Source organism: Armigeres subalbatus, chromosome 2 (genome assembly GCF_024139115.2).
Source record: "Armigeres subalbatus isolate Guangzhou_Male chromosome 2, GZ_Asu_2, whole genome shotgun sequence".
In the NCBI taxonomy this organism is placed as follows: Eukaryota; Metazoa; Arthropoda; class Insecta; order Diptera; family Culicidae; genus Armigeres; species Armigeres subalbatus.
Window position 1 is genome coordinate 297,119,119 of NC_085140.1, and position 27,169 is coordinate 297,146,287.

General features: G+C 40.9%; 1 protein-coding gene across 6 annotated transcripts in view; it reads right to left on the bottom strand.

Moving 5' to 3' along the window:
• LOC134212450 (uncharacterized) overlaps window positions 1-27,169 on the bottom strand; it is an 80,861-nt gene that overhangs the window by 27,950 nt on the left and 25,742 nt on the right. For all 6 annotated transcript variants that reach the window (XM_062690333.1, XM_062690332.1, XM_062690328.1 and 3 more), the window contains exon 3: window positions 570-1,086. In XM_062690333.1, coding sequence (XP_062546317.1) covers window positions 570-632 — 63 coding nt within the window. In that variant the 5' untranslated portion in view covers window positions 633-1,086. The remainder of the gene's footprint in view (window positions 1-569; window positions 1,087-27,169) is intronic.

Below are 27,169 nucleotides of genomic sequence, written 5' to 3' on the forward strand. Positions count from 1 at the left end.
GTACCCGGGTACCCAGCCGGCCACACAATGGTTAAATAAGTTGTTTGTGTAACAGTAGAATTCATGGAGGAATTATGAACCGAAATAAATTTGCGCCTGCGAAATACTTGCCATTATTGCATTGCTAAAGAAAGCAGCATACGAATAGCAAACCTTTACTTGTTAAATATCTTGGCTGCACATATGCACAGAAACCGTTTTAGAAACTTATCACATATTTTGTGACATTTGATTTTTGTTGATTTTTTTCATTTCACTAAATCGTCCCCATCAATTCAATTAATACCAGCTTACAACAGATAAGTAAGATAGTAATGTCTATGTTACTGTTCTGCGGATAGCTCATATGAATTAAATAGTTTGAACGATTCGCAGGATTTTTATGAATTCGACAAAAATGCAAGTGTTACAAATATGCAATTATGAGCAGAGCTTCCCTTTCCACTTAGCGTGATTCATGAACTTGAAATGTTTTAATAATTTTTATTGTGTAGTTCACTGGAGATAATTATTATGTACTATGATGAACTCAAAACTTGCCCGTAATATTTAATAAGTAATGTGCTTACCAGTGACAGACACGCCGAAATGCAACAGTAAATAAACACGTTCCGCTTTGAGAAATATCCCATCGTTGTTCGCTCGGGAAGTTTCCTCTACTTTATTCATCTGTTGAGAAGTTCCCCGTCTGGTTGTCGTTCAAGTTACTCCACGCGTATTTTCGCCACGCTATTACAGCGTATGTTTCGAGTTTATCACCACACTATTTCTCCACTCATCCATTCCAGTGGTCAGATACGTTTTAACGATGATTGATTAGCTCGGCACTCAACGGAACCACTGTAGTAAAATTATAACAAATTTAATTTCACTTCACACCTAACTTAATCAGTGGTAGGTAGCTCGTTAAACTTGTTACGATAGAAAAACAAGCTTTTTATTCCTGAGAGCACTTCCACTTCGATTGGATTTCGATCGTTTCGAGTTTCGGTTTTCGGATAATTGGAGATGCATTGACTAGTTCCAATCGCATGCAGCAACAACAATCGTTACGAGTCGTTTTCAGTACCGTGCCGTGATTAAGGCCTGGAAAAGATTAATAAATAAACACAGTTTCAGTAAATTGGATTGAAAATTGGACTAACGGGATGATGGAATGTTATTGTTGTTTTATTATCAAATTGAGCTCCTTAATCGTTTGTATTTAAAAATGTTCACAATTGATTTATCATTAAGCTACTAATAAAATTGGCAAAATCTAGTTTTGTAAGCCTTGCGTATGTTCGGACTATATAAACGCTCCTTTTTTCAAAAACTTTTTAAAGGTGAATGCTGTTTTATTTAATACAAACTAAATTAGCTTAATCGAAAGATAACCATCAACAGCACTAAAACGTAATATAAACGGATTGAAACAGATATCTCAAATATTTACTGGCGTGCTATTCAATCACGCAAATTGGCAAAGGAAACCGGTATTTGCGGGCATCGATGCTTAGCAAGCTCGGTCGTGATTTCGTTGATTTTGGTAAACACGCTCTTTGTTATTACGATAACTAACAATGATGGAGACACGACTAATCATGGCTACCACTAAATTACTGCAGCAGTTTCTTTACGCACCTGTGAGAAATCGAAAGTCTGAAGCATTTTTTGACACTCGGTTGCATAATTGGTTAAGTTTCAGCGGATTTGCAAGTTCACCTTTGCCAATTGCCATTTGGATTCCAGTGCAACAACCGTAAAGGAGAAAACGTAGATGTCTGCAGCCTTATAATCGGACAAACTAAGCAGAGCTCATTAAAACAATGCGGCATTTTGCTGCAACTTCCGGAAAACAAGAAAAACGATCATCCTCAATCCAATTACGGCTGCGATAACAATGATGCAAAAAAGATCAATTTTCTAAGTCAGTTTCATAATCCAGCCCGGCATGGTTAACACAAATCTAGCGTGGAAAACACAAAGCCTATGTCTATGATTTTCTCTGCAAAAATGTGCACTCTGATAGTGCTGAAGTAGGGTGGAGGTTTGAATGATGTATCAGCTTTTGACAAATAATCAGTTTCATCGCGATTCTGTGAAACCTTTTCTTGAGAATTGAAAATGCAAAGACAATATGTAGCAAGACAATGGAAATTCAAACTTTGTAAATAGGATGTTAATTCTCAATCCACTAGATAGCTGATAGTCTAATCAACAAAAATAGCTGATAACTACGTAGCTGTCTACTCACAACTATTGAAACAATCACTCTAGCCAATGCAATTTGCCATTTCCTCAATTCGCGAGCATCATCATTACGGTACATACGCAATGCCCTTAAACAATAACTTTTTCGCTAGTTACAACACGGCTCATAACTATACGGCGTGGGTGGGTGGGTTTGACTGTTAGAACCGCTGCGGTGCGCACATGATGACGTTACGTAGATTTTGCAAAAATCTTCTCTTCGCTACACACCCAAGTACGATCGATCAAATTAATTCCAACAGTGTTCCGATACATGGTCGAGTGACTGTCGGCGCCATAATTATCGTCTTCATCATCACCATCATCATCGTCGTCATATTCTTTTAGTGCCATGGATGTTGTTGCGTTGGCTTATGGTGCCCCAACTGCCTCCCACAATGGGCGATTTTATGTTTCATGTGCATACCATCTACGAGAAGAAACAGAAACTGCCTTCCATTCATTCGCGTGTGGTGAGCCGTTGTTGTATGTGATGGCCATGTAAGGCCGTAAGAAGCTAAATTGTGCGAAGAAAAAAGAATGCATACGAGCGCAGTACTGCAGTTCTTCGATCCGAAGAAGTGGGTAATATACAATGAATTAGAAATTCGATTGCAATGTTGTAGCTGATGCTTGTGAAATGAGTATGAAAATAAATGTATGAGTCATAATCAATGGGTGGTTGAACTATATTTTACCGAAGAACAAAATTATCAACTTCAACATTATTGGGTTTTTCTTAACCCGTTCAGGATGACTCTTTTCACATAGATTTACCGTACTGATTTAAATTTTTGTTTTTGCTGGATTTTGGCAAAACTAGTATAGATAGTACCGAAAAGGTGTTGCAATAATGTTTTCGTATGTCTTAGGCTGCCTAAAGTATTCTGCACTAGATATCATGTTATGTATTAAAATATATGTCTAAAAACAATGCTCAGGACGCTGAGATACATGTTTTTGGTTCTCCAAACCATCATGGAGTTCATAACATACGATCTACCCGACCAACCAAGATATGAATGACATATCCGTGCATCACTAAACATCTCAGCAGGTTCATCGAGTTGATAGGATTTCACTCATTACTTTTCAAATCTATAACATACCTTTTTGATTCTATTTATTTATTTATTCAGACTAAGGCCGAAGTGGCCTGTGCGGTATATAAGAGTCTTCTCCATTCCGCTCGGTCCATGGCTACACGTCGCCAACCACGCAGTCTACGGAGGGTCCGCAAGTCATCTTCCACCTGATCGATCCACCTTGCCCGCTGCGCACCTCGCCTTCTTGTGCCCGTCGGGTCGTTGTCGAGAACCATTTTCACCGGGTTACTGTCCGACATTCTGGCTACGTGCCCGGCCCATCGCAGTCGTCCGATTTTCGCGGTGTGAACGATGGATGGTTCTCCCAACAGCTGATGCAACTCGTGGTTCATTCGCCTCCTCCACGTACCGCCCGGCATCTGCACCCACCATAGATGGTACGCAGCACTTTCCTTTCGAAAACTCCAAGTGCGCGTTGGTCCTCCACGAGCATCGTCCAGGTCTCGTGTCCGTAAAGGACTACCGGTCTAATTAGCGTTTTGTAGATTGTCAGTTTGGTACGGCGGCGAACTCTATTCGATCGGAGCGTCTTGCGGAGTCCAAAGTACGTACGATTTCCAGCCACTATGCGTCTCCGAATTTCTCTGCTGGTGTCATTTTCGGCAGTCACCAGTGAGCCCAAGTACACAAATTCTTCTACCACCTCGATTTCGTCACCACCGATGCAAACTCGCGGTGGGTGGTTGTCTTCTCTTGAACCTCTGCCTATCATGTACTTCGTCTTCGACGTGTTGATGACTAGTCCGATCCGCTTAGCTTCCCTCTTCAGTCTGATGTAGGCTTCCTCCATCTTCTCAAAGTTACGTGCCATAATATCTATGTCGTCGGCGAAACCAAATAGCTGGACGGACTTATTGAAAATTGTACCACTCGTGTTAATCCCTGCTCTTCGTATTACCCCTTCCAAAGCGATGTTGAATAGCAGACACGAAAGGCCATCACCTTGTCGTAACCCTTTGCGGCTTTCGAATGGACTCGAGAATGCCCTTGAAACTCGAACTATGCACATCACCCGATCCATCGTCGCTTTGATCAACTGTGTCAGTTTATCCGGAAAACCGTGTTCGTGCATTAGCTGCCATAGCTGGTCTCGATCGATTGTATCATATGCGGCTTTGAAGTCGATGAATAGATGATGTGTGGGCACGTTGTATTCGCGGCATTTCTGCAGTACTTGGCGAATGGCGAACACCTGGTCCGTGGTGGAGCGTTCGTCCATAAACCCGCCTGGTACTGCCCCACGAACTCCCTTGCAGTTGGTGCTAGTCGACGGCATAAAATTTGGGAGAGTACCTTGTAGGCGGCGTTCAGCAATGTGATTGCGCGGTAGTTGCTACAATCCAGCTTATCGCCCTTTTTGTAGATGGGACACACGACACCTTCCATCCACTCCTGCGGCAAAACTTCCTCCTCCCAAATCTTGGTAATGACCCAGTGCAGCGCTCTAGCCAGTGCCTCACCACCGTGTTTAAATAGCTCTCCTGGTAGTTGGTCAACCCCAGGGGCTTTGTTGTTCTTCAGCCGGCCAATCTCCTCCTGGATTTCCTGGAGATCCGGAGCCGGTAGAATTATGTCCTGCGCGCGTTCTCCCAGGTCCATCACCATACCGCCATCTTCGTCTGCCACATCGCCATTCAGGTGTTCTTCGTAGTGCTGCCGCCACCTTTGGATCACCTCACGCTCGTTCGTAAGAAGGTTCCCGTTTATGTCCTTACACATATCAGGCTGTGGCACGTGGCCCTTACGTGAACGGTTTAACTTCTCATAGAACTTTCGTGTGTTATTAGCGCGGTACAGTTGCTCCGTTTCTTCACGGTCTCGATCTTCCTGCTGGCGCTTTTTCCTCCGGAAAATCGAGTCTTGTCTGTTCCGCGCCTGTTTATATCGTGCCTCGTTCGCCCTCGTGCGGTGTTGCAGCAATCTCGCCCATGCTGCATTCTTCTCTTCCACTAACTGCTCACATTCGCCGTCATACCAGTCGTTTCTCTGTCCGGGAGCACCGTGCTTAGTGCAGCGGTTGCGGTGCTACCAATGGCGGATCGAATATCTCTCCAGCCATCTTCAAGAGACGCTGCGCCTAGCTGCTCTTCCGTTGGAAGTGCCACTTCCAGCTGCTGCGCGTATTCTTGGGCTAGTCTACCGTCTTGTAGCCGCCCAATGTTAAGCCGCGGCGTCCGACTTCGACGCGTGTTGTACACCGTCGAGAGTTTTGAGCGCAGGCATACTGCAACGAGGTAGTGGTCGGATTCAATATTCGCACTGCGGTAAGTGCGGACATTCGTGATGTCGGAGAAGAATTTACCGTCGATTAGAACGTGATCGATTTGGTTTTCCGTTTCTTGGTTAGGTGATCTCCATGTGGCCTTGTGGATATTTTGCGGGGAAAGAAGGTGCTTCGGACTACCATTCCGCGGGAGGCTGCGAAGTTTATGCATCGTTGGCCGTTGTCATTCGATACGGTGTGCAGACTATCCGGTCCGATGACCGGTCTATACATTTCCTCCCTTCCTACCTGTGCGTTCATGTCACCGATGACGATTTTAACGTCCCGCAGTGGGCATCCATCGTATGTCTGCTCCAGCTGTGCGTAGAACGCTTCTTTCTCGTCGTCGGGTCTCCCTTCGTGTGGGCAGTGCACGTTGATGATGCTATAGTTGAAGAAACGGCCTTTAATCCTCAGCTTGCACATCCTTGCGTTGATTGGCTGCCACCCAATCACGCGTTGGCGCATCTTACCCAGCACTATGAAGCCGGTTCCCAGCTCGTTGGTGGTGCCACAGCTTTGGTAGAAGGTAGCCGCTCGATGCCCGCTTTTCCACACTTTCTGTCCTGTCCAGCAAATCTCCTGCAGCGCCACGACGTCGAAGTTGCGGGGATGTAATTCATCGTAGATCATCCTGTCGCAACCTGCGAAACCTAGCGACTTGCAATTCCATGTTCCAAGCTTCCAATCGTGATCCTGTATTCGTCGCCTAGGTCTTTGCCGATTATATCGAGTCGCATTATCTCTTATATTGTTCGTAATGATTGGTTTTCTAGGCGGCTTATTGGGCCTGCGCAAACCTCCTGTCTCGTCGGAGGGCCGTCATGTCAGGGCTGTTTAGCGTCCCACCTAACACCAGGACTTGGGCTTGTGCGCTTTGAGCGGCACACGGTCGCTTTGGTGGGGCCTACTTGCGGATACATGCAGCTTTTTATAGAGGTTTAACAGGGCCCACTGTCAAACCCCACCACATCCTAGGCAAGCCCCACAACTCGCAGATGGCCTGGGGAGGGATCGTCAAGCCCTTGGACATAGTCCCTGCCCCTTTTTGATTCTACTGAAGGTTCAGAACATACATTCGGATAGATCAACCATGTCGTGAAAAAAAGTCTCCGTACATGGATAACATCCATCCCAACAAATTCTTCTAGCCGGGAGGATATCATTTCAAGCTACTAAAGACCTTTTTGGTTTTCCAAATCCTGAATTTCGTGATGTTTGACCTACTCGATAATCCAAGTCCATGAACTCAAATGTTCTAAGCACATTGAAAAAGAAAGCCTGCTTAGTCATTGTGCATTGGTAAATACCTTGATCTGATATGAACTTCATGGAAATTAGGATCACGTGCTTATTGAACCAGTTTGGGTATATACCGATGATGAGGACATTGCAGAAGTCCAGCTTTATTTGGTAGACACCTTGGGCTTAACACGAGAATGGAAATTGGTTTTACATGATGCTGATTGAACCGGATTGGGTATTAACAAATGATGCGGACCTTTCAACAGTCCTGAATAATATGGTACAGTCGCCACTTCACATCTCGATATTGAAGGGACCATCAAGACAGGGAGAGATCGAGGAATGAAAGGAAAACTAAAATGGATACTGCAATAAAAAAAAAGATTGTTGCTATGAAAATCGGCAACCAAGCATACGTCATTTCTTGTGTGTTTTGTTGTCTCAAGGTGGTCTTGTAGATGGGGGAGAGAATCCGGGAAAAATATGATCGAGATATATCAAGATTGGAAGGTTGTCGAGATGTAGAAAGCAAAAATGCATTTAGATTGAAGTGACCGAGGACTTTGTTCGATATAGGGAAAGGCATCGAGATATGGTAAATCGGGATGTAGAGATCGACTGCAGATACCTTAGGTTGAACTCGAAAACGTTTTGGAGTACTTTAAACATCTCGTGTTCAAGAAAATTGAATTGACATGATGCGCATCTTACCCTTGGATTTCGGTATCAAACTTCTTGAAATTTCCACAGCAGGTTGATGTTATGAGTACATTGCATTTAATAGATTCCAAGCATAATGGGTATCAATTATTTATTTCATTTTCTCAGACTAAGGTCGGAGTGGCCTGTGCAGTACATAAGAGTCTTCTCCATTCAGCTCTCCATGGCTGCATGGACCATGGATCTCTGTCAGCCCAGTGGTCTTCCGGAAGTTCTGGAACACCCGGAGAACTGGTCGATTCTTCCCATTTGCTCCAGTAAGATGCGACTATTTCTAATCACTCACTCATTGACCCCAGGTGGCCACTAACAGGTCCTCCGGGAGGACTTCCGGAACATCCGGAGCAGTGTTCATTTTTTGAATAGCAATATGAGGGTGAAATCATTTTCAAGGACCACCCATTGATCCCGGAAGACCACCAAGTGGTCATACGGAAGCACTGAATCATCCAAAGAACTTGCCGATTCCGATCATTTGTCTTTCAAAGCTGCGACTTTATAGAAATTTCGAAAGTTTTGGAACATCCGGAGAAATGGTCAATTGAACAAGTTCGTCGTTTAAAGCTTTTTATAAATATGTTTTATAAACCGATTGTTGACGTAATGTGAGAGCAAAATCAATGCACAGAATGTTGGATTAAACAATGTTTGTTCCTCGTATAAACAGGCGATCTGGCAACACGGTACCCAAAAATAGTCGGATTGCAAATTGGCCACATGGGTACTAAATGTGTGTGTGTTTTTGATGATGACAAAAATGAACTGAAGATGTAAATAAATATATATTTTTATTATGCCACCATGACTCGTACCGCGTAGTTGTTTTTATTTCGTTGTCCCCGTGAAAGTTCCCGTGTTGTGTTTTTTCTTTCTCCCGCGGCCGGTTCCGTTTGTGTTTACCCGTTGCGCTGTGTCCACCTCTGCCCAACACAGAATACTCATCGACTCTCGATGGTCAATAAGTGGTCCTCTAGAAGTTCCAGAACATCCGGAGAAGTGGAAAATTGTGCTATTCCGTCCTAGAAAACCACGACTTCAAAGATCCCTTTGATTGTAGCATTGTGAGAGCAAAATAGGCATCAAGTGGTTCTAGAAAGTTCCGGAGCAACCAGAGTAATGACCAAATCGAAAATCGTCCTAGACTGCTGTGACTTTTTGTACACCATTTGTTTTAGCAACGTGAGAGTCAAATTCCACTAAGTGGTCCTCCAGGAACTCCGGAACATCCAAATTTTGAAATTCGTCCTCAAAAAGTAGCGATTGGTTCTCAAAACAATTTTTGCTTAAAAATGAGAGCAACATCTTTGCAAAAACCATCCATTGACCCCGAGAGGCCACCAAGTGGTGCTTTAGAAACTCTGAAACTTCTGGAAATGTAATAAATTCTAGAAATTCACCCTAGAAAGTTGCGACTTTTTTTAACGTACTAGAAAGCTGTGAGTTTTTATAAATAAAATATTGAAATAGGAACGAAGAAACTGATTAGACAAGCCAGTTTCTCCATCGAGTGAGGGGGAGGAACTTCCGGAGAAATTCTTAAAGAAACTTCTGGAGGAATTCCTGAAGGAACTTCGGAAGGAAATCCTGGAGAAACTTCCGGAGGAATTCCTGAAGAAACTTTCAGAGCAATTCCTGGAGAAACTCCCGAAGGAACTTCCGGAGGAATTCTTGGAGGAACTCCCGGAGAAATGTTTGGGGGAACTCCCTGAGGAATTCCTGGAGGAACTTCCGGAGGAATTCCCTGAGGAATTGGGGGAACTCCCGAAAGAATTCCTGTAGGAACTCCCTGAGGAATTCCTGGAGGAACTTCCGGAGGAATTCCTGGAATAACTTCTAGAGGAACTTCTGAAGGGAATTCCTGGAGGAACTCCCGGAGGAATTCTTGGAGGACCTTCCGGAGAAATTCTGGGAGGAACTTTCAGAGGAATTCCTGGAGAAACTCCCTGAGGAATTCCTGGAGGAGCGAGGAGGAGGAAATCTTTTTGAGGAATTCTTGGAGGAACTCAAGGAGGAATTCTTGGAGGAACTTCCGGAGCAGATCCTGGAGGAACTTCTGGGGAAATTCCTGGAAGAACTCCTGGAGGAACTCGCGGAGGAATTACTGATGGAACTTCCGGAACAATTCGTGGCGGAACTTAGGGAGGAATTCTTGGATGAACTCCCAGAGGAATTCCTGGAGGAACTCCCATTGGAATTCTTGGAGGAACTTCCAAAAGAATTCCTGGAGGACCTTCCAGAGAAAATCCTGGAGGAACTCCCTGAGGAATTCCTGAAGGAATTCATGGAAGATCTCCCGTGGGAACTCTCGACCGTGATTTTTACTCACGAACAAAATACTGCCATATTTTTGTATTTGCTCTGTCCATACTCGCGAACAAAGCAAGCACCAGAAAAATGCAAGCAGCAGATACAGATGGCTATCTAAGGCCGAAGAGTAGTGCATACATTGATTTTGCTCTCAGAATGCTGAAACAAACGATTCAAGAAAAGTCACAGCTGTCTAGGACGAATTTCCGGGATTGATAATTTCTTCGAATGTCCTGAATCTTTCGGTGGCTCCCGAGATGTTGGGGCAGGATCGTAGCTTCCAGCGGGTTTTGGGGTCACACACGGATTGTTTGGACACTATCCACCTTTGAGTATTCAAGACACTTTGTTCCGTAGATCAACTTGAACTGTCTGTATGCATTAATCTTGCTAGAAAATCTATTTCAAGAAAAGTTGGTTCAGAAAGCTACCAATAAAAAATGATAAGAAAATTATTTTGAGCTTTTTAGTGGAATGTTTTCACCTGTCATAAGACGAGTTTATACAATCCCATTGAATTCCACCACTTAATTGTATCTTGACAGATACGTATTTCGACCTCAAAAGTAAGGCCGTCTTCAGTGTCTCGTAAGTCGAATCAAGTACGAGACACTGAAGACGGCCTTACTTTTGAGGTCGAAATACGTATCTGTCAAGATACAATTAAGTGGTGAAATTCAATGGGATTGTATAAACTCGTCTTATGACAGGTGAATAAAAAATGTTTAGAACGACTCATGACCGATCATGGAGCCTATTCAGGAATGGACACTCCGGAGTCTGGTGACACAGGATCATCAAGAACATGCGAACAAGATTATTTCAAGAAGTGGATATCCATATATTGATGATGTTTTATTGAAAAAATTTTTAGGTCACGTACATATGGCCCCTCGCGGAACCTGTTCTGTAATCTCCAATCGAAGGTTTGCACTTCGACTGGGCCCAAAACAATAAAGATCAAACTGCTGATGAAATTTCAATAAATTTGATACCCATAGTGCAGAATATCTACCGAAATCAGCAATCAATATCATCTAAGTAGGACATGTCCCTCGAAATCCGGTGGAAAATTGCCTGAGATATAATCGTTTTAGGATACCCGGGTACCCTGCCGGCATGTTAAGGGTGTTTTTTTTTTGCCGGCCACACAACGGTTAATAAATCGGATTGGGTGAATTTCAATAATCCTGATTGATCCGGTAGATACCTTGAGTTGATCTTGAGAATATTTTGGAGTACCTTGAACATCTTGTATTCAAGAGAATTAGGTTTACATGATCCGTATGTACTAATTTAACCAGATTGTGTATATACCGATGATGAGAATATTACACAAGCCTCGATTGAGCTGGTAGACACCGCAGGCTGAAGGTTAAACACCTTCGAGAGGTCCAGGGATGCCAGGTCTGCGTGCTTGCTCTGCTGTTCGAGGGCATCCAGAAGGACAGTCAGGCCAGCGAGATAAAACTTGTAACCAAGGCGAAACGCGGAAGCGCAATTTCCCATCTGCTTTCAGCTTCTCGCGAGGCCGGCGGTTGACGAACCTCTCCACAACCTTGGAGGTGAGGGCGTCAGCGAGGTTGATCTATTTTTGGAACCACCGCAGGTAGGGACATTGTTCTTCAGGATGGGGATCACAAAACTTTGCCGTCAGTAGACTGTAAAGGTGGAGTCCGTCCAGGCTCAGTAGCAGTTTCTTGGCAGAAAGGGGGGGGGGGATTTTAATAATGAGGTACCCTACTCCATCTGAGTTGGATAACTGCCTACAGCTTTTGGACAAGCCGATAGGCAAGTCTGCTGCTAAAAAGGCTGATTACTTGGAAACATCAGTAAGACCGGGCCTGGGGGACTCGGAAATTGTCAAGTGTTACTGATCCGACGACGATGAAGCTGTGATATTTCGCTGAATAACCACTAACTGGAACCAAGGGTACAAAATATTCCCCTATTGCATTGGAAACCTCCAGACGGTTGGAGATTGTTTGATCTTGGGCATCGAGGGCATCGAATACTGATCACCGTTTGCTACTGAGAGCGTTGACTTTGTCCCGCAGAGTTCGGCGGCGGATTGGGCCCACGGTTTCCATTTTGCATCTTGGGTGACATATCGACACTCGTGATGTAGGATTTTGACGTAGGAGAACGTCTGTCTTTTCTATATTGGGGTTCACTCTGCCATTGCGAAAATCGGAGACCGTCATGAAAATATGATTGACTTAATAACGTTAATATCTTAGTCGTTTCTCAATGGATTTCCAATGTTTTTTGACCATGCGATTAAGGAAGAGTGAACGCTAATTTTTATGATACTTTTTTTTATCGAGAATTGAGTTTTAACTATTTTTCCTCGATAATTGGTAGATAATTTAGAAATAGGTAAACCAACCAATCATGTACATGTCTCGCAAGCTTTGTACTTTGGACTTCGCAAAACGCTCCGATCGTATAGAGTTCGCCGCCGTACCTAACTGACTATCTACAAAACGCTTATTAGACCGGTAGTTCTCTACGGACACGAGACTTGGACGATGCTCGTGGAGGACCAACGCGCACTGGGAGTTTCCGAAAGGAAAGTGCTGCTTACCATCTATGCTAGGGTGCAAATGACGGACGGTACGTGGAGGAGGCGAATGAACTACGAGTTGCATCAGCTGTTGGGAAAACCATCCATCGTTCATACCGCGAAAATAGGAACATTGCCGTGGGCCAGGCACGTAGCCAGAATGTCGGACAGTAATCCGGTAAAAATAGGTCTCGACTGGAACAAGAAGGCGAGGTGCACAGCGAGCAAGGTGGATCGATCAGGTGCAGGATGATTTGCGACCCTCAGACTGCGTGGTTGGCGACGTGCAGCTATGGACCGTGCTGAATGGAAAAGACTTCTGTGCACTGCACAGGCCACTCCGGCCTTAGTCTGGTAATAAATAAATAAAAGGATAATCCTCATGGAATCCAAAACTGAGAGCACTCGCGTTTGCAAGGACACCCCGCTCAAAACGGAAGCCACACACAACTGTCGTTTTTATTATTCCTTGCATGCTGCGACGCCATTGAAAACGCGAGTATATTTAGTTTTGGATTCCGTGAGGATTGTCCTTAATAAATAGACACAAACTATGATGACAAATACCATACATTTTGTGTAACTACGTAGTCCTACGTCACCTCTGCGTTCAACCTGAATGGGCATTTGAGTTTTATAATAATTTGTTGACTATTGAGTGTATAGGATCATTCGACTAAGTTCTGCTATTGGAAACTACAGCTTTTGTCAAAAAAAAAGATAATAGAAATTTGAACAAATCATTCGAATCATTTCTTTCGGAATAATAAATAGCAAACGAGTTTCACCTAACATAAATCGCAAACCAAGGGAATTCGGGAAATCATGCCAATGATCAATTCACCCGTTTGGCGCTATTATTTATGCTAATTAATCGTGAATAAGCGTTCAATTGAATTATACCTTTTTTCCGTCTCTTGTTGGCATGCCTTGCTTTGCATCCGCTTTTGTTTTGGTATTGCATAGCGGTAAAATATGCAGCCCGAAGCAAGAAATGGGTTTAGCCAGTTTAGTCGCCCAAGAGCAAAAGCACGATCATTCACCCAACCAACCAGACTGGCCATCATCATCCAAACAACTGCTGACTGTTTGGAACTGCAAAGGAGGTTGTGTAGGGAAGCGGACAGAAACATTGGCATTTTTGTTTGGCACTTCCCTTCAATGGCTTGTGGAAACGACTTGCAACAATAGCAATAATAACCACAACAACAATTACGAGCTGCACCACAATTACAATTTAACACTTGAGATAATTTTCCCACAATTGAAAAATGGTGGCAAAAATCTCAGCCTTGTCTTGCTCGGATCCAGTTCGAGTTTTTTGCACTGATTTCCAAACGTAACCTTTACCTCAATCGGTGGTGGTCGGGGCAAATGCAAATGCGAAATGAAAAAAAAATGCCAGCAATAAATCCGAAGGTGTTGGTGACTGTGGGACGGATGTAGATATTAATTACGTACGTGATTCGATATTAGGAGTGAATAAAAATAACACGTTATCACGATGAAAATAGAACACATTTAATGATCCAACGAACATGTTCCAGCTAACTTGTAGCGTTGTGTGAATTTAACAAACAATAATGGGTTGAACATGGATACCAACGCACTACAAGTTAGCGCATAGCGGATTTTGATGTCGACCAGAAAGTCATGCCCGGTAGATAACGGTGGCAGATAATGTCGCACCATTTCACTGGGTCAAGTACAATTGACCCGAACACATTACATGTGGCAAAAAGTTATCAGTAAAAGAAGGACCGTCAATACCATGTCAAAGCACGTATTTTGTCAATTCTAAAACAGACCCCGAACAATGAAATGTTTCAACAGAATGGGCAAACTAATTTAATGATTGTTCAATCCGTTCAACGAAATTGTGATTTTCCAAAAACAAAGGTTTTCCACGATCATTGGAATATCTTTCAATTATTCAAAACCCTGCAACTGTTTCACGCCGTGATAGCGTTCATCTATCACACCACATGGCAAATATATTGATTATCACACTACTGCAACCTTAAGTATTTTTCTTAAGCAAAATTAGTGTATCTTGATATATTATGAATAAATTATTTATGGAATGTTCAAAATATATCACATCACATTCATGGAAGTGCTTCTAAATCGACATCGATCAAGTGTTGTTCTAAAATATCTTTATAGCAGACTATGACACCGGGCTCCGAAAAGTGTTCTATCTGAAGCCCCGAGATTAGATTGTGAAGATTTTGTGAATAAGTACCAATTTTATAATGACTCATAGATGTTAATGAGAAGAGTATATAGAACAAAGACGAGGTCCAATGTCTAGGAAATGCCGCTTGCACACAAACATCAACAACCATACGTGCAGCTCTCTGGCATGTTATTTGTTTCATATATGATTTCATTTTAGCTGTATAACGATGCCCACTTGAATAAAGGCAGCAATGAGCAAAGTGATGACCACTTGATTAATTGATTGAGCCGGAACAATTGAAAATTGTTATTGCATCGTGTTTTGTGTATACAACTAACAAATTTTAATCCATTAAGCTATGCATTCCTTCTTCTTATTCTTCAATGGCTCTACATTCCAACTGGAACTTGGCCTGCTTTTCAACTTAGTATTCTATTAGCATTTCCTCAGTTATTAATTGAAAGCTTCTCTATGCCCGCCATTGCATGAGTATGTATCTTGTGTGGCAAGTACAATGGATACACTATGCCCAAGGAGTCGAGAATGTTTCCCACCCGAAAACATCCTAGACCTGACCGAGAATCGAACTCGCCATCTCCGGATTGGCAATCCTACGCCTTTGCTCGCAAGGTTACTGGAGACCCGCGACCGAACTATATATGCATTTCACTCGAACTTAATCTTTGGGTGGGATGTGACTAAAGCTATGATAAGAAACATGTAAAATTTTAGTACCACAGGAGGAAACTTTAAATTTGAATGTGGTCAAGAAAGTTATAATCTAAAAAGGCATATTACAAGAATTTGATTAAGGAAACCATTTCACCTCAACTTGAAAAAAGAATAAATCGACAATTAATCGGTTAGATATTCTATCCAGTATTCTATATTCCTTCAATTTTTTTAATCACTGGCGAAGTTAAGCTGGGGTACGATGGGGCACGTGACCCATCATATCGAATATTATCCCTGAAATTAAATTGAATACCCAAAAATTGTTCTAAAAAAACAGATTCTCCGCCAATTTTTATAATCACTGGAGTTTCTATAGGAATATACAAAGGTCTCAACGCTGCCAAAAATAACTATATATAGTATATGTGGATGGATTTTTGCCAATTAAAATGTGTGGATTTTTGGTAGTGAAGGATTCTTCCAGAGAAATGTCCCAAGGAATTCCTAATGGAATTTTCGAAAGAATTCCTAGATAAAATTCTGAAGTAATTCCTAAGAGAAATTTCGAAGGTATTTCAAGAATTTCTTCCTATAGAGTTTCGGAAGGGATTACTTAACCAATGAATGATTTTTTCTAAGAAACGCCTATAATTATTGCTAAGCTAAATCTGAATGTCTTTAAAAGGAATTCTCAAAGCAGTTTCTAAGCAATTCATAAAGTTATTCGCAAAAAATATTCTCATAAAGGAATTTCGGAAGGTTTTCCTGAAACAATTTTTGATAGGTATTCAAAACGAAGTTTTCGTAGGAATTTCAAATAAATTTTCAAAGAAACTTACAAAGAAATTCCTAAAGAATTTTCTGAAGGAATTTCCCAAAGAATTTCCTACGAAATTCAGAAAAAAAAATGTTTAGGAATTATCAAAGGAATCCCTAACAAAATTTGTTAAGAAATTTCTGGAGGAATTTTCGATGAAATTGTTATAGAAATTACCGAACTCTCTAAAGGAATTCCTTAAAAAAATTCTGAAGGATTTTTCCTAAAGGAGTTTTTGAAGGAATTCCCAAAACAATTTCCGTAAGTACACCTGAGGGAATTTCCGGAAGATTTTCCATATGTATTTTCGAAGAAATTCCCAAATGAATTCATAAAAGAAATTGTTAAGAAATTACCGAACGGGACTCCCAAATCAAATTCTGAAGAAGTTCTTAAATTTCCCTAATTTCAAATTTCTTTGGACATGCCTCCAAGAATTATTTCGGAATTCCCTATAGGAATTTCTGCAAAAAATCCCCGGAAATTCTACGGAGATATAAACAGAAATTCCTCTGGCGATTCTTCAAGATATTTCTTCGAAAATTAAAAAAAATAATATTATAAGAAAATCTCAAAAATGTATTCGGAAATTCCTTTAGGAAATCCTCCAGATTATTTTCAGAAATGCCTTTGGAAATCCCTTTAGGAATACCACTGGAAATTGATTTAGGAACACCTTTGGAGATTTCTTCAGAAGAAATCCTCCTGGAATTTGTTTAAGAATGCCCTTAGAAATTCTTTCAGGAATTTCTTTGAAAATTGATTTGGGAATTTCTTCAAAATGTATCTCAGGTATTCTTCAAGTATTTTCTCAAAAAGTTAATAAGGAACTTCTTCAGAACTATACCGAAGTTTTTTTTTTGAAAATTCTTTTAGGAATTCCTTTGTCTATGAATTCTGTTTAGCAACTTTCCTGATTTTCCTTTAGACCTTCGCAGACTGTTTTTGAAATTTCTTCGAAAACTCCTTTGAGCAATCTTTTCTAAGATCATTTAGAATCTTTTTTATGAATCCTTTTTTTATTTGTTACTGTTGTATATCCAAAGCCAACTGGGTCTCCAGTCAACCTTGCGATCAAAGGCGTAGGATTGCCAATCCGGAGATGGCAAGTACGATTCTCGGTCCGGTTAAGGATACATACTAGGGTGCCAATGAAATTTGACTTTTCGTATTTCAAAAACAAGTAGTGCTCAAAAGTTTCATCTCCTCGAAAAAAGTCCCTATGCAAAATTTCAGCTCAATCGGACTTCGTTAGGTGTTTGACCAAAGCGTTTAAAGTTTGACCATTTTGAAACACGTAAATTTTCCATGAAGAGACTGAAGGGAGTACAGGAAATATTCGAAATCAATTTTTTTTATGCCAGATATCTTAGAAATGCAAGAAACGTCGAGATCTGGTGTTATCTCGAGAAAAAAAGTTGAAAAAAATTGGCTTTTTTGGACTTGGGACTTCTTGGAACTTAAAGCTATGTCCATTTAGAATCCGGAATAATAAAATCATCTGTATTTCGGTAACGGATTAACGTACAAATAAGGTTAATACATCAAATCAAGGGTAATGATACAAATCATTTCTTCTTGTTTCTAGTGAAAATTTGTACCTTCTTCTTTATTCCGCTTATCAAAAGTTGCACATTTCCGGAGTCAACTTGGAGTCCTTGGCACATTGTTTCCACATTCTGGTCTTCTGAGTAACGTCCCGGGCTGTTTTTCCACTTTTCTTAAGCTTTCGCTTCATTACTGCCCAAAATGCCTCGATGGGCCGGAGCTGTGGGCAGTTGCGTGGATTTATGTTTTTATCGATAAAATCTTCGTTATTATCACGGTACCACTGGATGACTTCTCGGCTGTAGTGGCAACTCTGGCCAAAACTTCACGGGACCTTTATGGGCTTTATGGAAGGTAGACCACGGTTTATGAGACATTCCTCCTTGTACAGCTTCGAGTCTATCGTCTTATTCGTCATAAACACTTAGGTCTTTGCTCCACAGCTGCATATGCCTTACCAAAATCATTTGCTTTTTGTTGCAAGTTTGTCCAAAAAGCAAACTTAAACTTCGCAGGAACTACTCCTCGTGCCGTCGCCATGTAGAATTTTTGGCTAAGCTGTCCGAAATTCATTTTGACGTAAGTTCCATCGTCGATGAGCAGGATTATCAACGTTGGTGTGCAGATTTTTTTCTCTCCTTTCAGCTTCCATCTGGAATAATTTTTGACTCGCGGCACGATTCATATATTTAGTTAACATCTAAACAGATCCATCCACCGTTGCTTTGATCAGTCTGGTAAGCTTCCCAGGGAAGCTGTTCTCGTCCATAATTTTCCATAGCTCTACGCGGTCTATACTATCGTATGCCGCCTTGAAATCAACGAACAGATGGTGCGTTGGGACCTGATATTCACGGCATTTCTGAAGGATTTGCCGTACAGTAAAGATCTGGTCCGTTGTCGAGCGGCCGTCAACGAAGCCGGCTTGATAACTTCCCACGAACTCGTTCACTAATGGTGACAGACGACGGAAGATGATCTGGGATATCACTTTGTAGGCGGCATTAAGGATGGTGATCGCTCGAAAGTTCTCACACTCCAGTTTGTCGCCTTTCTTGTAGATGGGGCATATAACCCCTTCCTTCCACTCCTCCGGTAGCTGTTCGGTATCCCAGATTCTGACTATCAGTTTGTGCAGGCAAGTGACCAGCCTTTCCGGGCCCATCTTGATGAGCTCAGCTCCGATACCATCTTTACCAGCTGCTTTATTGGTCTTTAGCTGTTGAATGGCATCCTTAACTTCCCTCAAGGTGGGAGCTGGTTGGCTTCCATCGTCCGCTGAACTGACTCATCGTTAAATTTATACCACAGCAAGTGGGCGCCTATAGGCAAACCGCTGTAAAAGAATTCTTGCAGCAGTCACTTTCCGTGCCGCTGCAATACAATAAATGATTCCGGATTCTAAATGGACATAGCTTTAGAAACATTTTCCAAATTTAAAAAAAAATCTTTGATGCCAAATGTCTCAAAAATGCATGAAACGTCGAGATCTGACTCGAAAAAAAGGTTTGAAAAAAAATGACTTTTGAGGCTTGAAAAATGTTTGGAACTTGAAATAAATTACGAAATAGAAAAAAAAATTTGACGCCAAATGTCTCAAAAATGCATGAAACGTCGAGATCTGGTGTCACCTCGAAAACCCTGATTGATCCACCTAGCGGTATTTGTGCCTTTCTCGTACATTAGATATACAAAAAAAATGAGTGAAAATTTATTAGCGTGTTTTTTTTTTTGTATATAAATCGTATTTTGGCCATAACTTTTGATCCCATAGTCCGATCTGGCCAATTTTCAATAGAAAACAATGGGACAGGATTCCCCGTCGAATGCAACTTATTGCAAACAAATCGGATCAAGATAAGTGCCTAAAAGATGAGTGAGTTTTATTTTGCGCACATACATACACACACGCACACACATACACACAGACAGACATCATCTCAATTCGTCGAGCTGAGTCGATTGGTATATAACACTATAGGTCTCCGGACCTTCTATCACAAAATCGTCTTGGAAGTGAATATATAGCCTTTTCGTTACACCTTGGTGTACGAGAAAGTCAAAAAATGAAAAAAGTTGACTTTTTGGGACTTTAAATAAATTTTTTTGAGTTTTTTTTATGCCAAATGTTTTAGAAATGCATAAAACGTCGAGATCTGGTGTTGGCTCGACATTTCATGCATTTGTAAGACATTTGGTATAAAAAAATCGATTTCGAACATTTTTCTAACTCCCAAAAATTATCTACGTCCCAAACATTCCATTGGCACCCTAATACATACTTATGCAATGGCGGGCAAAGAAAAGCTTTTCAATTAAGAACTGAGGTTGAAAAGTGGGCTAAGCTCTAGTTGGAATGTAAATCCATAGACATAGTGTGTGAAGTTCTCGATAATAAACAATGTGGGCTCACATGACTGTAAAACACATGTGACGATTTGGCAAATCAAGCATCCGAAAGATATTCAATTTAAAAAAGAGTGCCAGCCTCGGTGGTGGTTGGTACTCGGATTCTAATGGCTTTTCCAAAATCGCGACCTACAACTAGTCTCTATCTAGAGAGTGGGAGGTTGAGGGTACTAGTCCTTCCAAGACACGAGGATTCTTTTTCGCTAACTAAGCATCAATTTGTCCATTTCGGAAATATGTGCTGTGTATATGCGCAGCCAAGTTATTTAAAAAAAAAACCCTGATTAATCCACCTAGCGGTGTTGGTGCCTTTCTCGTGCAAAAAAATACTAAAAATATGAGTGAGTGCTTTTTAGCGTGTTTTCCGTATTGAAAATAGTATTTTGACCATAACTTCTGATCCCATTGTCCAATCTGGCCAATTTTCAATAGAAAACAATGGGACAGGATTCTCAGTCGAATGGAACTTGTTGCGACTAATTCGGCCAATGCTAAGTTCCAAAAAGTGTGTCTACAAAATTTTGTACACATACACACATACACACACACAGACATACATACACACAAACAGACATCACCTCAATTCGTCGAACTGAGTCGATTGGTATATAACACTATGGGTCTCCGAGCCTTCTATCAAAAGTTTTGTTTTAGAGTGATAATATAGCCTTTACGTATACTTAGTATACGAGAAAGGCAAAAATATCCAACTGACAGTGCATGAATTTATCCTAAAGTGCGTTCGGACATTTTTCCCCCAGGAATTAATTTGGTTAGTCATCCAGAATTTTTATTAAGGCATACCTTGAAAAAATCAGGAATGCCATCGTAAATTTCTCTGTGTAATCAATCGGAAAGACCTCCAGTGCTTCATTAAAAATATCCTCGAAGAATTTTTGCAAAAATCCACTGTAAATGAATCTAGAAAAAACAAAATTTAAAATTCCTAAAGAAATCCTTTTGAGTTCTTTTAGAAAATCATCCTTTCATAAATTCCTCCAGATATTCCATTTCTCGGCTCCCGTAATTTACGCTAAAAATGAACTGCTCAAAATTGACTCGAATCCGACTCATTTTCATTAAAAACGGTACAACTCAAAATTTGAGTAAAAGATACTACTTCAATAAAATGATGATTTCGTGGAAGTTAAGTATGGCCTTTCATTATTGTTTGATACGACAGATGGGAAACAAGATTATCCATCTATCTGAGTGCATTTTATCACAAACAGATTCCTATTTTAAGTGCAATCGTCATTTTATTGAAGTAGTATCTTTTACTCAGATTTTGAGTTGTCCCGTTTTAAATGAATATGAGTCGGATTCGACTCAATTTTGAGTAGTTTATTTTTAGCGTGTTGCTCCGGAATTTCCTTCAGGAATCTCCACAAGAATTCCTAAAGCAGTTTTCGAAGGAACTCCTGAAGGAATTTCAGACATTTTTTAACTGCTCTGAGCATTACTCCAAGAGTTCCTTCTGAATTTCATCCAGGGATTCTTTTGAAAATTCTCAGGAAATTACTTTGGATCCAGAAACTCTTTCGAAAATGCATCAAGATATTCCTTCGAAATTTCAAAGAAGTAATTCCAAGAATTTTGTCAGAATTTCCCTAATGAATTCCTTCAAAAATTCCTTCGAAATTAATTCAAGAGAACCTACTGAAATTCCTTCGGATTTTTTTCCAAGAATCATTCGGAAGTTATTTTATGAGTTCTTTTGGATTTTTTTTTAAATTTATGTTAGAAAATTTCCAGCAAATTCTTTTATTATTTCCTATTTCATTCTATTTTCGGAAAAAAATCTTTTAACTAAAATTTCGGAATTGTTGGAGGAGTTGTCCGAAGAATTTCTGAAGGATTGCCTAAAACATATTTCGACATCATTCCTACATCAATTTATGTAGGTATTCCTGAAGGAATTTCCGAATGATTTTCCTTAGGTATTTCTGAAGAATTTTTCAAAAGAATTTAAAGAAATTCCTGAAGGAATTTCCAAACAAGTTTCTTAAAGAAATTCTGAAGAAGTTACAGAAGAAATCGTTAAGGAGTTTCCGAAGAAATTTTCAAAATGTTCTTAGGATTACTTTGTATTATTTTCGAAGCAATGTCTTGAGGAACTTCAAAAAAAATTATGGATTTCGCAGAATTTTCTGAAGAAATTCTTGGAATAAATTCCGAAAGAATTCTTGGAGGAATGTCCAAAGAAATAATTGGAGCAATTTGAGAATGTCGATAATTCATTCAGAATTTGGGAATTCGTTAGGATATTTCTTAGAAAGTTCCTGAAATTTTGTTCTAGAATATTGAAAAAAATCTTGGAGGACATTCCGGAGAAATTACTGGAGGAAATTGAATTTCGAATTTCGAAAAATGCTACTGCCCCGCCATTACCAGAGCTCTGGCGCCGCCAGTCATCAATGCTGAAACCTATGCTCCCAAACTCCTATCCATTTGTTAATCTGCTGATAATCGGCTTTTATTTTGGAGTATACTGAACCACTACTTTGCCAAACTTTTTCAGACTCGAAAAAGCAAAACAAAGTGTTTAGGTTTTTTTGGTTTTCCCCTCAAAAATATGCTCCCGTTCTCTCCAGACTTTAGCATTTGAAAGTCTCTTCAGACACACTTTTACCTCTTGAGAAATGGTGAGGTCCACTGATTTAGCAGACCAAATTAGTCTATTGGCTTAGTTACATACAACAACAAAAAAATATGCCAAGTGCAGCACGCGTGTGTTTGCATCCAGCTCAAGTGGGTGCTCGACATTGGCTCAACAAACAGCTGCATGGAATCAGCTCCAATCGTCTAACCGACAGCTTTACCTTACTCATTCGCGTTACTCCAATGTATAAGGAGAGGAAAAAGTGATCGCATTTTTTGGGTTAGGTTCAATGTTTTACAACACCCCATTGAATGTCGATGATTGGCTTCACGCACTTTTTTACTCTTGCTTAAGCTTTGCGGAAGAGTTAAATAATTGACCGTGATGTTAATAAAAAAAATTACAAAAAGCAATGAGCGTAATATGGAAAATAGAGCGTCTTGTTCTGCTTTAACAGGAAACATTTTTTTAGTAGCAAAACGAATCTTTCGAGAGATAAAACGCAAAATTCGGTTCATTTACACGAAGGCCAAGCTAACCAAGACTAGTGAGAACGTTAAACGTGACTAAAATAATGAAGATGTCCACTAAAATCATAAGAAAAACTAAAACACTTAAGATGAATTCAACAAATCTCCTCGCTGAACATTTTCGTACGGTTCATTGTTACTTCTCAAAGTCATGTTCTTGCACACCCGTCTGCTGCCTTTTCGGTGAAACCTCCTCTGGAATCCAACGGTAAAGCGATTTAGAATCCGGTGTAGACCTTCAAATAGGCAGCCTATGCGCAGAATCGATCAAACACAAACGATCGAACGCACGGTGTGCTACGTACGGCGTGGCCGGTTGGGCTGGCTTGTCGCCGTCTTCGACGACGGCGTTGTCAAAAAAGGTAATGATTCGATACACAAAACCGAAAGCCTTCACTTTCAATCGTTAATTGGATCAGAATTCCGATCGGTTCGATCGCCGCTCAGTAGGTAACTACCTCGGTATGTACCTTGATCGGGGCAGTTGCTGTAGAGGAAGCTTTTTTTAGCCGGCCGTCGCTCGATGCGTTCGGATCAGATCAGGCGAGGCGTAAAATGTTCATCAGTTCAGTTGTCGTCTGACCCTGCAGATATAATTTAGCTCGTACGGTGAATGTTCGATTGTTTGATTGATTGGAAACGTAAACTATCGATACAACATTCATAATAGTAGACATATAACTTTACTTTTGGAAATATGCTGAGGTATTCAAATGTTATTTTACAAACCAGCGACTTCAGATATTACTTAGAAGACATACACTTCCTTAACAATTATTTAGCACGTTTCAGTCCGGGCTACGATTTCAAATTATAAAATTCACTGTCCCCTTACTTACTTAAATTGAAAGAAAGATGCCGATCATACACTTTGAAATTGAAACATGCACTATGATGTATGTGGGTTTATTACTGGCCATTGGAGATATATCAGCTTCCACACTGATATTCTTCCCTTCCCCTTCATATGTGAGTTTGGCAGAAGGAAGGTCGTGCGATTTATACCATCACAAATATTGCCCTCCGCTCGCTTTCACATCGACTTCTATAATACATTCTTCATGCCTGTCGTATCCTAATGGAACTATTAAATCTATACTTTTGCCTCTGATTCTATCCTGAACAAGTACGTCTAAGTTTGGAAGATGATATTAGCATACCCATTAGGGTGGTTCAAAAAATCGATTTTGCTCCACAGTGCTCATCTGATTCTTTACCATTTTCTGAGTGTCATCTGGAAATTTGAGCTCATTTGGATTAAAGCTGATTTATTACAAGCCGTTTCAAGTTTTCATGCAAATTAGTATGGGGAAATTTATTTTTTCATTATACTGTTAATGAAGTTTCCCCATTAAGCGCAGGTTAAAACAAAACCTACATAGCTGAAAGGAATACTCAACAGCTTTCACCCAACGAAAACCGCATGTTGATTAATCGCCCCAATGTTTAGTAATCGGTTTTGAGACAGGTTGCGAATCTTTAGTCATGATTGTTTAACTTCTTTGAGGGCATCACTGAAATGTGCAGTGCAACATAGTAGCCTGAATTTGTGTATGCTATCTTTCGCGCCACGAGCAGCAATGTTGCCTGTTGATGAGTTATGCAATTAGCTCCAGAAAACCACGGTATAGATTAAATTCGATTACTAATTATTGGAACGATTAATTGAGATGCGGTTTTCACTGAGTGAAAGCTGTTGAGTATTCCTTTTAGCTATGTAGGTTTTCTTTTAACATGCGCCTGATGGGGAAGCGTCGTTAACAGTATAATGAAAAAATAAATTTCCCCATACTTATTTGCATGCAAACTTGAAACGGCTTGTGCTAAATCAGTTTCAATCCAAATGAGCTCAAATTTTCAGAGGACACTCAGAACATGGTAAAGAATCAGATGAGCACTGTGGAGCAAAATCAATTTTTTGAACCACCCTAATATCCATATAATTGTAAATCGTATAACTTCACATAGAAGAAGTACACTCATATCAATAATAGTATCTCCTAAAAATCTTTAAATTCTTAATAATGATTTTTCTGTGAAAGTTAAAATTCAATCAGTACATTCAAAGTTAATTGCCTATATGCCGGGTATTAAGCCACCCGGAGTGGAAATTAATTACTATGTCTGAAACTTGATTATGCATATGTACAACATGTGATAGATTTAGTTCGGAAAAGGTATTGGAGGTGAGGTTTGATCCCACGACCCCAGTTCGCATGACAGGTGCTTTCCCTACTAAGCTACGAAGGACCTCCGTCGTCCACCGCAGCTTAGCGGGTACTGATGAAACCAAATTCCCAGCACCAGGTACCAGCCGATCTCTCGCAATACATTTTCAGAGCTAACTCTCTCAAATGTATTTTGTACACAATGTCAACCAAGTAGGATGAGTATTTAATATTGTCCGGCTCCTACACACTTGCTTCATCAGCAACGGCGCTCAATGAAGTAGGGTTGTGTGAGGTTGTGCCAGTTTGGTCGTCAGATCCCAACACGACCACACAAGCGAAGAGAGATCGCCACTCGAGATCAGTACATTCAAAGTTAATTGCCTATATGCCGGGTATTAAGCCACCCGGAGTGGAAATTAATTACTATGTCTGAAACTTGATTATGCATATGTACAACATGTGATAGATTTAGTTCGGAAAAGGTATTGGAGGGTAACCGCCCCTTCGGTGGGGTTTGATCCCACGACCATATAGGCAATATAGGCAATTAACTTTGAATGTACTGATCTCGAGTGGCGATCTCTCTTCGCTTGTGTGGTCGTGTTGGGATCTGACGACCAAACTGGCACAACCTCACACAACCCTACTTCATTGAGCGCCGTTGCTGATGAAGCAAATGTGTAGGAGCCGGACAATATTAAATACTCATCCTACTTGGTTGACATTGTGTACAAAAATACATTTGAGAGAGTTAGCTCTGAAAATGTATTGCGAGAGATCGGCTGGTACCTGGTGCTGGGAATTTGGTTTCATCAGTACCCGCTAAGCTGCGGTGGACGACGGAGGTCCTTCGTAGCTTAGTAGGGAAAGCACCTGTCATGCGAACTGGGGTCGTGGGATCAAACCCCACCGAAGGGGCGGTTACCCTCCAATACCTTTTCCGAACTAAATCTATCACATGTTGTACATATGCATAATCAAGTTTCAGACATAGTAATTAATTTCCACTCCGGGTGGCTTAATACCCGGCATATAGGCAATTAACTTTGAATGTACTGATCTCGAGTGGCGATCTCTCTTCGCTTGTGTGGTCGTGTTGGGATCTGACGACCAAACTGGCACAACCTCACACAACCCTACTTCATTGAGCGCCGTTGCTGATGAAGCAAGTGTGTAGGAGCCGGACAATATTAAATACTCATCCTACTTGGTTGACATTGTGTACAAAAATACATTTGAGAGAGTTAGCTCTGAAAATGTATTGCGAGAGATCGGCTGGTACCTGGTGCTGGGAATTTGGTTTCATCAGTACCCGCTAAGCTGCGGTGGACGACGGAGGTCCTTCGTAGCTTAGTAGGGAAAGCACCTGTCATGCGAACTGGGGTCGTGGGATCAAACCCCACCGAAGGGGCGGTTACCCTCAATACCTTTTCCGAACTAAATCTATCACATGTTGTACATATGCATAATCAAGTTTCAGACATAGTAATTAATTTCCACTCCGGGTGGCTTAATACCCGGCATATAGGCAATTAACTTTGAATGTACTGATCTCGAGTGGCGATCTCTCTTCGCTTGTGTGGTCGTGTTGGGATCTGACGACCAAACTGGCACAACCTCACACAACCCTACTTCATTGAGCGCCGTTGCTGATGAAGCAAGTGTGTAGGAGCCGGTCAATATTAAATACTCATCCTACTTGGTTGACATTGTGTACAAAAATACATTTGAGAGAGTTAGCTCTGAAAATGTATTGCGAGAGATCGGCTGGTACCTGGTGCTGGGAATTTGGTTTC